This window comes from Symphalangus syndactylus, chromosome 11, assembly GCF_028878055.3.
Source record: "Symphalangus syndactylus isolate Jambi chromosome 11, NHGRI_mSymSyn1-v2.1_pri, whole genome shotgun sequence".
Classification (NCBI taxonomy): domain Eukaryota; kingdom Metazoa; phylum Chordata; class Mammalia; order Primates; family Hylobatidae; genus Symphalangus; species Symphalangus syndactylus.
In genome coordinates this window covers 36,557,059-36,570,248 of record NC_072433.2, presented here as the reverse complement: position 1 = coordinate 36,570,248, position 13,190 = coordinate 36,557,059, and the positions used below count along the sequence as shown (strand labels likewise).

The 13,190-nt window shown below is 41.7% G+C and overlaps 1 protein-coding gene across 3 annotated transcripts in view; it reads left to right on the top strand.

Annotated features, from left to right (window-relative positions):
• Positions 1 to 13,190, top strand: part of RSPRY1 (ring finger and SPRY domain containing 1) — a 52,095-nt gene that overhangs the window by 36,636 nt on the left and 2,269 nt on the right. For all 3 annotated transcript variants that reach the window (XM_055297554.2, XM_055297555.2, XM_055297556.2), the window contains exons 11-14: positions 2,376 to 2,487; positions 6,047 to 6,149; positions 6,500 to 6,652; positions 10,381 to 10,485. In XM_055297554.2, the coding sequence (XP_055153529.1) occupies positions 2,376 to 2,487; positions 6,047 to 6,149; positions 6,500 to 6,652; positions 10,381 to 10,485 (473 nt within the window). The remainder of the gene's footprint in view (positions 1 to 2,375; positions 2,488 to 6,046; positions 6,150 to 6,499; positions 6,653 to 10,380; positions 10,486 to 13,190) is intronic.

Below are 13,190 nucleotides of genomic sequence, written 5' to 3'. Positions count from 1 at the left end.
CTGTCAAGGACTTCTCAGGACATTAGAAGGTGAAGATAGAAAAGAATTGCTTGCCGTTTACTTATGCCCCAGTGCCTACCTTTTAGTGGTTTTTAAGTTTTTTACTTACTGACTTGTTCAGCCTTTGAAAGGGGTGGCAAGGCATTCTTTCTAGCAAGTGGTGAATTCATTTTGTTTTGTTTTGAGACAGAGTCTCGCTCTGTCACCCAGGCCAGGGTGCAGTGGCACGTGATCTCTGCGCACTGCAACCTCCGCCTCCCAGGTTCAGGTGATTCTTGTGCCTCAGCCACCAGAGTAACTGGGATTATAGGTGTGCGCCACCACACCTGGATAATTTTTGTATTTTTAGTAGAAACAGGGTTTTGCCATGTTGGCCAAGCTGGTCTCAAATGCCTGGCCTCAAGTGATCTGCCCCCCAAAGTGTTGAAATTACAGGCATGAGCCACTGCTCCTGGCAGCCTTGGGTGGTGAATTTCTAAGGCAATTAGATGCAAGCTCATTTAACTCTTGAATAGTCTGAATAGTGAATATCAATAGCTATTTCAGAAGAGTCACTTTGGAGAGCATTCATCCAAATTCAGTATGTTGTAATCCAAAAATCCAGTACAAAATCTTTGTTGCATTCCTCAAAACTTTTTTTCCAATCTATCTCCTCACTGTATTGTTTGCCCCATAGAAGAAGCAGGCCATCAGGACCTGATCTTACTTGGATTTGGCCGTTTTCAATTTCTTCCTCTAGTAAAACTTTTCACTATTGTTCCTTAAAGATAGCAGTTGTCTGATTTGCATGCTTCTTCTATTTTTTTATAAGCACTCAAAATAATTTCTTAAGATCTCAGCCACCCTTTTATTTTAACAGTTCTGTGAAATAATTGAAAGGCAGTAAGTAATAAAAGAAGAAACTGCCAGGCACAGTGGCTCACGCCTGTAATCCCAGCACTTTGGGAGGCCGAGGTGGGCAGATCACCTGAGGTCTAGAGTTCGAGACCAGCCTGACCAACATGGAGAAACCCCGTCCCTACTAAAAATACAAAATTAGCTGGGCCTGGTGGCGCATGCCTGTAATCCCAGCTACTCAGGAGGCTGAGGCAGGAGAATCGCTTGAACCCGGGAGGCAGAGGTTGTGGTGAGCCAAGATTGTGCCATTGCACTCCAGCCTAGGCAACAAGAGTGAAACTCCATCTCAAAGAAAAAAAAGAAGAAACTGCCAAGGACCTGTACAATCCTCAAATCAAGCTGATCTCAGAATAGCTTTTAGCTGAGTGTCCACTATAACCTTTCTCTTATCTCCAGTTTTGAAATCTCTGAATATTTGGGTATTTTGAAGTCTGCTACATGCAAGAAAGGTATTTGCCTGATCTGATCTTGTTACTGGCAAGGGTCTGGATCCAGATCCCAAGAGAGGGTTTTTGGACCTCGCGCAAGGAAGAATTTGGGGCGAGTCCATAGAATAAAGTGAAAACAAGTTTATTAAAGAAACAGAAGTAACTTAGTAAGTTATTTCTTGATTATATGCTAAACAGGGGTGGATTATTCATGAGTTTTCTGGGAAAGGGACAGGCAATTCTTGGAACCAAGGGTTCCTCTCCTTTTTAGACTATATAGGGTAACTTCCAAACTGCCATGACAGTTAGAGTGTCCTTTAGCATGCTAATGCATTGTAATTAGCATATAATGAACAGTGAAGATGACCAACTGGTCACTTTTGTTGCCATCTTGGTTTTGGTGGATTTTGGCCGGCTTCTGGCTGGCTTCTTTATTGCATCCTGTTTTATCAGCAGGGTCTTTGTGACCTGTATCTTGTGCTGACCTCCTATCTCATCCTGTGACTAAGAATGCCTAACCTCTTGGGAATGCCGCTGAGCAACCCAGCAAGTCTAAGCCTCATTTTACCCTGCCCCTGTTCAAGATGGAGTCTATCTGGTTTGAATGCCTCTGACAATCTTGTGCTGATATACAAGTGTACTGACTGATCTTGGAATCAGAAGAATTTAGGTTCAAACCTGGCTCTGTTTCTTGGGCAAGTAATACATGCTTGGGCAAGCTGGTTGACCTCTCTGAGCCTTTGTTTCCTCTTAAAATGGAGTCTGATGCCACCAGCCTCATGATAGTGAGAATTAAATGAACTAACAAATGTGAAAGTGCCTGAACAAAGAAGGCACTGGGAAAATATTTGTTGGTGAAGTCATTATCTATTCACTTGGAACCAGCCCTCTAAGTCATAATTTTATTATTTTCAAAAAACCATGAGCTCTCTCTTCATCCAGAAAGCTTAGAATCCCAGCTATTAGGTCAGTGGTCATAAAAGATACACTCTCTCTTCCCAGGTCAGAGCAGGCAGACTTGCTAATCTTCTGGGCCTTGTCTCTCTCCAGGAAGGCTATGGCATTGGGGATGATGAATACTCCTGTGCGTATGATGGCTGCCGGCAGCTGATTTGGTACAATGCCAGAAGTAAGCCTCACATACACCCATGCTGGAAGGAAGGTATTCATTCCCTCCATTATAAATTTATCAAGTGGGTTAAGACATCTGGTTATTATGAGGCATTTATTACATTAAGCCTTAAAATGTCTTAGAAGATGATCAAATGTGAAAAGGGATATTAACTTTTGTGTCACTGCCAAGGATATAAATGGTATTCCTCTGATAAATTTACCTCTGGTAGAGTCCTTCCTGTAGCAAAAACATTTCAGAAAATAAATTTTTTACATTTGTCAGAAAATGATGCTCAAGATTAGTATGAATTCTATTTTCCTCTTTGGATCTGTTTTGAATTAAAGCAGCCATGGCAATATCAGGGACACTGGAATTGTAATGCCACTAAAATGAGGATTTTTCAGGGACAAGATGGCTACGGAACAGGTCCTATCCAGTCGCCACACTCTAAGGAAGTAGGATCATATGGCAGAGGATATAATCTCTGGAAGGATTTGATTCCTAGCATCAGAACTAGATAGAGGATATAACCCAACTCTTTCTCCAAGCATCCCTCTCTCATTTTGCTACCCCAATCAGCATTATGGATATAAACTGAATTTTTAGGCATGCTAAGAGAGCAGAAATTTAGGCTGAGGCAGGTGGATTGCTTGAAGTCAGGAGTTCAAGACCAGCCTGGCCAACATGGTGAAACCTCATCTCTACTAAAATACAAAAATTAACCAGGTGTGGTGGCACCCACCTGTGGTCCCGGCTACTTGGGAGGCTGAGGCAGGAGAATCACTTGAACCCAGGAGGCAGAGGTTGCAATGAGCCGAGATTGCACCACTGCACTCCAGCCTGAGCAACAGAGTAAGACTCCATCTCAAAAAAAGAAAAAAAAGGAAAGAAAGCAGGAATTTGCCCACCCCCATGTGGAAACAGCTCCACTTGATTAAATTGATGGTGTGGGAAAAAAAATTAGAAAAGCCGACAGGAACACTCATTTTAATGGCTTGCAGGTTCTTGAAGGAACGTAAAACTTCTTCATTTAACGGAGCATATGATAAAGGCACTGTTTTCAAAAACTAGCTTGTTTTTTAATAAGAATTTTTTAAAGGATTATTCGAGTCATATGTTTATTATAAAAATTTGAAAAATAGAAAAAGAAAAAAATGAATAGGCCGGGCGCGGTGGCTTATGCCTGTAATCCCAGCACTTTGGGAGGCCGAGGCGGGCGGATCACGAGGTCAGGAGATCAAGACCATCCTGGCTAACACGGTGAAACCCCGTCTCTACTAAAAATACAAAAAATTAGCCGGGCGTGGTGGCGGGTGCCTGTAGTCCCAGCTACTCGGGAGGCTGAGGCAAGAGAATGGCGTGAACCCGGGAGGCGGAGCTTGCAGTGAGCCGAGATCGTGCCACTGAACTCTGGCCTGGGTGAAAGAGCAAGACTCCATCTCAAAAAAAAAAAAGAAAAGAAAAAAGAAAAAAATGAATAAACTAAAAATCTCCTGTAATTTCTCGAGATTTTTTAAAAACACTTAAATTTTATATATACATATATTTTTGTTGTTGTTATACTTAATACCTTGAACAGCTTTCCAGTTTATTAAATAACATTACTTTTTATTGTTGTTTTTGAGACAGGGTTTCATCTATCGATAGCCCAGGCTTGCGTGCAGTGGTGTGATTACAGCTCATACAGCCTTGACCTCCTAGGCACAATCCATCCTCCCACCTCAGCCTCTCCAGTAGCTGGGACTACAGGGACACACCACCACACCCGGCTAATTTTTGTACTTTTTTGGTAGAGATGGGATTTTGCCATGTTGCCCAGGCTAGTCTCAAACTTCTGGGCTCAAGTGGTCCACCCAACTCTGGCCTCCCAAAGTGTTGGGATTATAGGCCTGAGCCCCCATGGCCCAGCCAATAACATTACTTTTAATGGCTTCTCAATATTCCATTATATAGTTGTACTATGATATACTAATTAATGCCTCATTGTTGGACACTGATATTTTTGCCTTTTAAAATTATCATTATAGACCATTCTGGATTTTCTCAAGACAAAACCCTTAGAAGTGAAACTTCTCTGGCAAGGGGGATATAGAATTTCAAAGCTGTTGCTGTATATTGGCAGATTTTCCTCCACCAGCATTGAGTGTCCATTTTTCTTGTCATTGCTGTGTAATTTCATTTGTTTATCTTTGACAAACAAATCTGTTTATCTCATCTTTCAAAACCAAAATTGGGCCAGACGTGGTGGCTCATACTTTTAATCCCAGCACTTTTGGAGGTCAAAGTGTGAGGAGCCTTTGAGAAGATCACTTGGGGCCAGGAGTTTGAGATTAGCCTGGGCAACATAATGAGACCCCCCCCATCTCTACAAAAAAATTTTAAAAATTTGCCAGGTGTGGTGGCACGTGCCTGTAGTCCTAGTTACTCAGGAAGCTGAAGCAGGAGGATCACTTGAGCCCAGGAGTTTGAGGCTGTAGTGAGCTAGGATTGTACCACTGCAGTCCACCCTGGTAATGGAGCAAGACCCCGTCTTAACAACAAAAACGACAAAACCAAAAACTGAAACCTTAGAGTTTTACTTTATCTGATAAGTGAAGATAAATGCTTTTTTTTTTCTCTTGAGATGCAGTGTCACTCTGTCGCCCAGGCTGGAGTGCAGTGGCGCGATCTCAGCTCACTGCAACCTCCACGTCCAGGGTTCAAGCGATTTTCCTGCCTCAGCCTCCCGAGTAGCTGGGATTACAGGCACCCACAATTAACACCCGGGTAATTTTTGTATTTTTAGTAGAGATGGGGTTTCACCATGTCGGCTGGGCTGGTCTCAAACTGACCTCAGATGATCTGCCCGCCTTGGCCTCCCAAAGTGCTGGGATTATAGGCATGAACCATGACGCCCTGCCTTTTTTTTTTTTTTTTTTTTTTTGAGACGGAGTCTTGCCCTGTCGCCCAGGCTGGAGTGCAATGGCGTGATGTCGTCTCACTGCAACCTCTGCCTCCTGGATTCAAGTGATTCTCCTGCTTCAGCCTCCCGAGTAGCTGGAATGACAGGTGCCCGCCACCACACCCAGCTAATTTTTGTATTTTTAGTAGAGACGGGGTTTCACCATGTTGGCCAGGCTGATCTTCAAACTCCTGACCTCAGGTGATCTGCCCACCTTGGCCTCCCAAAGTGCTGGGATTACAGGCGTGAGCCACCTCGCCCAGCCTGCCTTACCTTTTTTAAAAGAAAGGCGTATTTTGGGGTAGTTATCTAGGGAGTTATAAATCTCACCAGAGAGGCAAGTAACCACATGATTTCTTGATCTTACCATATTTCATTGAGCCCAAAATGCATATTTTTCCCCACATTTTAACATCTTTGAAATTGGGATGCATCTTAAGATTGGCTTGTCATAATTTAATTGGCAGTATTTTTTTCTTATTGTTACATTAAAATATTGGTGTATAGGGGTCAGATCAGTTACAGAAGAAACAAAAATGAACATGTTGAATGCATAGCTAAAGATAGGCAGACTTAATACAGTGCCATTGAAACACTTGAGATGCTTAGCAAAGAATCCTGGTAGTACACATCATTATCCTAACAGTGTTTCTCTTTATCCTCTAGGAGACACAGTAGGATTTCTGTTAGACTTGAATGAAAAGCAAATGATCTTCTTTTTAAATGGCAACCAGCTGCCTCCTGAAAAGCAAGTCTTTTCATCTACTGTGTAAGTAGCTCTTCTCAGTCAAAAATTTCAGTAGATGCACGGAATGCCCTTTTCTCTAGGAAAAAAAAAGTCTTTGTCCATTTATATATGCAATTGTGATGAGAAATCGATTAATTTCAAGTGATTGGGAACCCATTTGATCAGACCTAAAACTATCCCAAAATTTGATACAGGAAGATAAGGCAGAATATTCTCTGGTCACAGACCTGTTGTGGGTTATAAACACAATCTGTCACTCTTCCTTTCTGCCAGGGTAGGATTGACTCACCCTGTCTTTCTGAAAACTGTTCTATTAACTCTATTTTGATTTTTATTAATTCTATTGGCCTCTGTACTCATTTTATTTGTAGATCTGGATTTTTTGCTGCAGCTAGTTTCATGTCATATCAACAATGTGAGTTCAATTTTGGAGCAAAACCATTCAAATACCCACCATCTATGAAATTTAGCACTTTTAATGACTACGCCTTCCTAACAGCTGAAGAAAAAATCATTTTGCCAAGGTAAGGAATCTGCCCAGGCTATCTCCAGACTTTCACATGAATCTTATGAGAAGTTAAACAATTTATAATAAACTTTAAAAGAATATAACAAATTTTGAAAACCTGAGTAAAATGGATGACTCTTCAGGAAATATAAATTTCTGAGACAGATCCCAGAAGAAATATACACAAACCAATTATTGTATATATCTGTCCCCAGAAAGCACCAGACCCAGGTGGTTTCACAGGGGGTCTATACCAAATCTTTAGATAACAGATAACCTTATTGTTATTTAAAATATTACCAAACCCAGAAAGATGGAACACTTTCAGATTTTTTTTGTGAGATAAACAAGATTGGTATAAAAATCAGAAAAATATGACACATGTACACACAAACTGCAAACTAACTTCACTTGAATGTCAATGTCAAAATCCTAAATATTAGGAAATGTAGTGCACCTTTTAATAGACTCGGCTTTATTGAAACAGACTTTTTATGTGGTTTCAACTGTGTGGCAAAGATGACAACACTGTTCCACAACCATCAGTGAATACCATCTTGCATAAAATTTCACAGCCCTTATTTGACAAAAACTGTGATTGGCATTAATTTATCAGATGAATGCCTGCTTTGCTTCCTTGTGAGATGAATGTAGTCTATTCCTTAGGCTGGGGAAAGACTCCAGCTGCTTCCTGTTAATTACTTCAAGTTGAAGCTTGTTTCACAATGTGAGCTAAAGTTTATCATTTTAAACAGAGCAGCTGCCTGTTTAAAGGGTATTCCTGTTACTAAGACCACATATCTTATATCAGTAAGAGAGTCTCTCTCAGCAGCCAAGGCCAGCATACTGGCCATGACATAGCTAATGTCGGACTGTTACGCCCCTGAAGGTATCTGTAACATAATCCTAGCTCTAGCTTTGGCTCAAAAAGCAGATCTGCAAGCAGTGCTCTGGGCTGTGCTTCACCTTGGACTCACTGTCTCAGTGGTTCAATAGTTTCCAGATGAGCTAGAAAATGGGACGATGATGGTAGCATTGGCAGCAAAGCCTCAGTAATAGCCCAAGAACATAAGGGTTGCATATGTTCCTGCTCAGGGTTCTGAGGTTAATTCCTAGAACTTTTCATTCAGGCTCATCCTTGGTGCCTGACAGAGATTCTGAACTTTAAATTCCTCTTGGCCAAAGTCTGAGGGGACACCTCTCCCTTATCTATCATACCCCATTCTTTTTCATCTAGCCTGCCTTTTCCTTGGATGAGGCCTACAAATAAGTCTTCTCACATATACCCTAAAAGGGACAATTGATCCATCTAAGTTCCCATGGGGACTGGACATAGTTAAAATGCTTCAGCATTTAGTTAACTGCTCCTGCAGAATTAAACCTTCCCAAACTCAGATGGCAATGGGCATCAACTGTCAGAAAGTCTCATTTTACGGGCAGCTTATACATACTCTCTTGGTAACCATGTATATAAATTTGGTACCCAAAGATCGTCTTGTCTTGAATAAGAACAGCTGAATTCCAAGCTAGGTCAATCCTGTGCTGTCTCTAGACTGTTTTCTCTGATAGTAACAAGAAGATAGACTTGTCAGGAGCCTAATTGAGTGGCCACCTTAGTGCCAACCTCCTTCTTGCACCTTGCTGCCCTTAACATTCCAGTTGTGCTTAATTATAAATTGTGGCATTAAGTATGAACTTAAGACCATTTTCTGTGCCATTAATATTTTTATCCTGTGTTCCAAAAATGTATATTCAGTGATACTTTATATTCACTGGAATATTACTCCTTTCTGGCATCAGGGTAGGAGATCATGGCCCTGTTACTACTAACTGGGATTTTATAAATTGTTCTGTGTTGTATATACTCTCTGTAATTCTTCCATTCATTCTTTTTTTTCTTTAACCTTTTTATTATGGAAAATTTCAATTACATACAGAAGAAAAAAACAATAGTACAGTGAAGCACCACATACCCACTCTCAGCTACAAGTCATCCACTCACAGCCACTGCTTCTCCTACAGTCTTCTCTCATCTCTGTTTTTTTATTTTTATTTTTTATTTTTTGAGACAGGGTCTCACTCTGTTGCCCAGGAGTGTGGTGGCACAATCTCAGGTCATTGCAGCCTCCATCTCCCAGGCTCAGGCGATCCTCCCACCTCAGCCTCCTGAGTAGCTGGAACTACAGGCATGCCAACACACCCAGCTAATATTTGTATTATTTGTAGAGACTGGGTTTCGCTATGTTGCCCAGGCTGGTCTCGAACTCTTGGGTTCAAGCCATCTGCCTGCCTCGGCCTCCCAAAGTGCTGGTATTATAGGCGTGAGCCACTGTGCCTGGCCCCTCATCTGTAAATAACTCCTTTATCATCCCAGTTTCCCTGGTCATAACCATAGAGTATCCTTGACACCTTACTTTCTGCTATTTCCACATTCAATCCCTCAGCAAATCCAGTAGGCTGTGCCTTCAGAATATATCCAAAATCCCACTACTCATCACCCTCAGTGCTGCTACCATGGTCCAGGCCTCCACCATTTCCTACATATATTATTTTTGTCTTGCCTCCAGAATGATTTGTTACAACGTAAGTCAGATCACACACTTCTCTGCTCAAAAGACGCCAGTGGGTGGCTTCCTGTTCACTGAAGGGAAAAGCCAAAACCTTTCCGGTGACCTCCCAGGCCCTGTACAATTTGTCCTCTCCCTTCCCTATGTTACTTTTCTGACCTATTTCCTACCCTCTCCCATTTTCTCATGCTCCTTCAGCCACCCTGGCCTCCTTGCTGCTCCTGAAACACACCAGGCACTTCAGGGCACTTGCTGTTCCTGCTACCTGAAACAGTTTCTCCAAACAACCACAGAACTCACTTCCTCACTCCCTTTACCTCTTTACTTAAATATTACCTTAGTGAGACCTTTCCTGGCTGCCATATTTAAAATTGTTCTAATAACACGCCACCTCTGATGTGTACACTCCTTGTTGTTTCCCATTTTCTCTTTTCTTCATAGTATTTATCAGCATTTAGCACTGTATTTTACTTATCTTGTTTATTTCTGTTTTCCCCTACTGGAGCATAAGCTCTCCAAAGGCAGGGATAATTTTTTAGTCCTCTGTTCACTGCTGAATCTCTAGGGCTTGGAACAGTGTCTGGCACACAGTAATCCCATAAGTGAACTGAATACATGCTTCATGCTTCCCTTGCCCATGTATTAGGGCTGTACCTTCAGCAGAACAGTTTTGCCTGTCTGCTTCCATTCCATGCTGAGTGAAAGTATAATGGAAGGGTTCTAACTTGAGGTGTTTGGACTTGCAGGGAGTCTAAAAAGGACTGTTATAAACCCCTTGAAATTGTATAAAAACTTGTATATGTGTGTTTAGAGAAAGGCTCTATGCTTGTGAGCAGACTCTCACATATGTGACTTAAAAGGTTGAAATTTGCTGGTAACATAAAAAGAGCGCTGGACTTAGAACTAAAGGATTCGAATTTGATTCCTGACTGCATACCTTATACAAGTCATTTCCTTGAACTTTGTCTGTAAAATGGGAATGGTTATACCTCCTTCATTCCCTACTTTAGAAAATGATTGTAGGACTGAAAGGAGATGGCATGTATGAAAACCTTACTGAACAAAGTTTAAGGAATATATCTCACAGGTGCAGAGCATTTTCAAAACATTTCATATGCATCACTGCTAACAGGCCCCCTGCTGACAAAATGTATTTCAAATTGCTTTTTCTACTCAGGCACAGGCGTCTTGCTCTGTTGAAGCAAGTCAGTATCCGAGAAAACTGCTGTTCCCTTTGTTGTGATGAGGTAGCAGACACACAATTGAAGCCATGTGGACACAGGTAAGAGGATTTGTTGGGTTGTTTCCTCTTTTGTACTTTATATTAGGCAAAGTTTCATACTGTTCTTGAATTGCTAGTTCCATGGCTGTTCGTCAAGGTTTATTGTATCTAAAGCAGGCTGAATGAGGAACTAGAGTTTAAGCAGAACCTGGCTGTCTTCCACAAAGTACCTGAGATAGAAGCTGCTGCTTGATGTGGAAGGCTTCTTTTTGTTTTATTTACTTAGTACTGTATTTTTGATACAGTTTTGGCTTCACAAAATGTAACAGGTTTAATGCTATTTATGAGCTTCCTGGGCACTCTTTTAGTTTTAGAGCTTCCTCATTTACTTCTTATTTACAGTCAACCATTGAGAAGTTAGCAGCCTCCATGTCATCTTACTAAATTTCAGCTGTATGAGATGAACTCAGAGGGCAGCCTGGACCCTATAGAACAGAGTGAGCATAAGCAAGAGAAGCAAGTAAGATGGTCCCCAGGAAGGCTAGCCCAACTAAGTTTAGAAAGGAGAAGAGCAGTTGGGCAATGTGGCATCCTGGCCAGTCAATGTGTGCTGATTGTTTATGAGCAACACTCAAGCTGATGTTACAAGCCAGCTACCTGTAATTCATCATATCCCATACCCTGCCTTGGTCTTATTTTTGACATAGCTTTAGTCACGTGGCTCCACGGGGGTCCAGAGCCTAGAGTGATGGACCCAGTTTGTCATCCCCAGGAATGACTCAGCCTGGGCCCCTGACTCTGCCTCTCTACGTTTGTTGTCTTTTGAAACGGATTATCTAATTGGCTGTGCCCTTAAGAGAAGTAGAGTGTGTCTCATTTCACTCTTAGCTATACCAGCCTCTCTTCTGAAAGAAAGGCACCGTGATTCCAGCTGTGATTGATCCTCCCTATTACTTCTACAGCCCAGAATTTCTCAGTTTGAGCATATTTGGAGGTTTTAGTTATCAGGGCCTCACAGACAGATGCAGAGTTTAAAGGTTGGATATCTTCATGCCCTTTTTGATCTTTGTTTCTGTAAGAATGTTAAGATCTCAAACAGCAGGATCTGGTCTTAATCAGCTTTGAGCTCTCTGGCCCTGCGGTCTTGCACATAATACAAGGGGTCATTAATGAGTGCTGAAATATAAAACTTTAGAACTAGGTATCTTAAGTATGATCATAGTCTCCATAGTAGATATATATCCAAAATAGAGTTGGAAGAGGACATTAAAAGAATTATAAGAAAATTTAGCTAAACTTTGAGCAGCAACAATTTTAAAAGGGATATAGGGACAAAGAAAGGAAACCTGGATAAAACGAATTACAAGAATCAATCCCCAGAGGAGACTGAAAATCTAAGCATTCCTATTACCATAAAAAGAAGTTGAAATCGTTATCAAAGCTACCTTTGTCTTCTCTTCCACAAGTACTAAGGCTAGTTTCACAGGTGAACTCTTTACAACTTTCAGGGAATAGGTAGCCCAATTCTATTTAAACTTGGCCAAACCATAGAGAAAGTAGGAAAACCACAATGTTATTTTTAGTAATCATACCAAAAGCTGATAAAACTCATAAAAAGAAAAAGCTATTTTTTATTTATGAATATAAATCTAAAACTCCCAAATAAAATATTAGAAAGTAAGACCCAGCAACACAACTGGCAGGGGGAGTTATCTTAGGAATGCAAGGATGGTACAATATAGACATCTCAGGCTGGGTGCAGTGGCTCACACCTGTAATCCTAGCACTTTGGGAGGCCGAGGCAAGTGGATCACGAGGCCAGGAGTTTGAGACCAGCCTGGCCAAGATAGTGAAACCCCGTCTCTACTAAAAATACAAAAAAAAATTAGCTGGGCATGGTGGTGGGTGCCTGTAATCCCAGCTACTCAGGAGGCTGAGACAAAGAATTGCTTAAACCTGGGAGGTAGAGGTTGCAGTGAGCAGAGATCATGCCACTGCACTCCAGCCCAGGCAAGGGCAGGTTTTTTTGAGATGGAGTCTTGCTCTGTCGTCCAGGCTGGAGTACAGTGGTACGATCTCAGCTCACTGCAGCTTCTGCCTCGCGGGTTCATGCAATTCTCCTGTCTCAGCCTCCCGAGTAGCTTGGATTACAGGCACATGCCACCAGGCCCAGCTAATTTTTGTATTTTTAGTAGAGACGGGGTTTCACCATGTTGGCCAGGCTGGTCTCGAACTCCTGACCTAAAGTGATCCACCTGCCTCGGCCTCCCAAAAGTGCTGGGATTACAGACGTGAGTCACCATGCCCAGCCTACAATATAGAAGTCTTTAATGTAATTACTCAAATAGGCCAGAGGCAGGAGAGGGGCAGTTACCACTTTCTTCAAGCATGCTGAGAAAGCATTTGTTAAAATTCAATATCCATTCCTAATGGATGAAATATTACAAAACAGAAATGAATGAAGGGACGAAAACAATATAAAATAGGAATGGATGGATACTTCTGTAACAATATAAAAAACATATATTTCAGCCAAATGCTAGTATCTCTTTATTTTTATTTATTTATTTTTTTTTTTTTTTTTTTTTTGAGACGGAGTCTCGCTCTGTCGCCCAGGCTTGAGTGCAGTGGCATGATCTCAGCTCACTGCAGCCTCCACCTCCCAGGTTCAAGTGATTTCTCCTGCCTCAGCCTCCCAAGTAGCTGAGATTACCGGCGCCCACCACCATGCCCAGCTAATTTTTGTATTTTTAGTAGAGACGGGG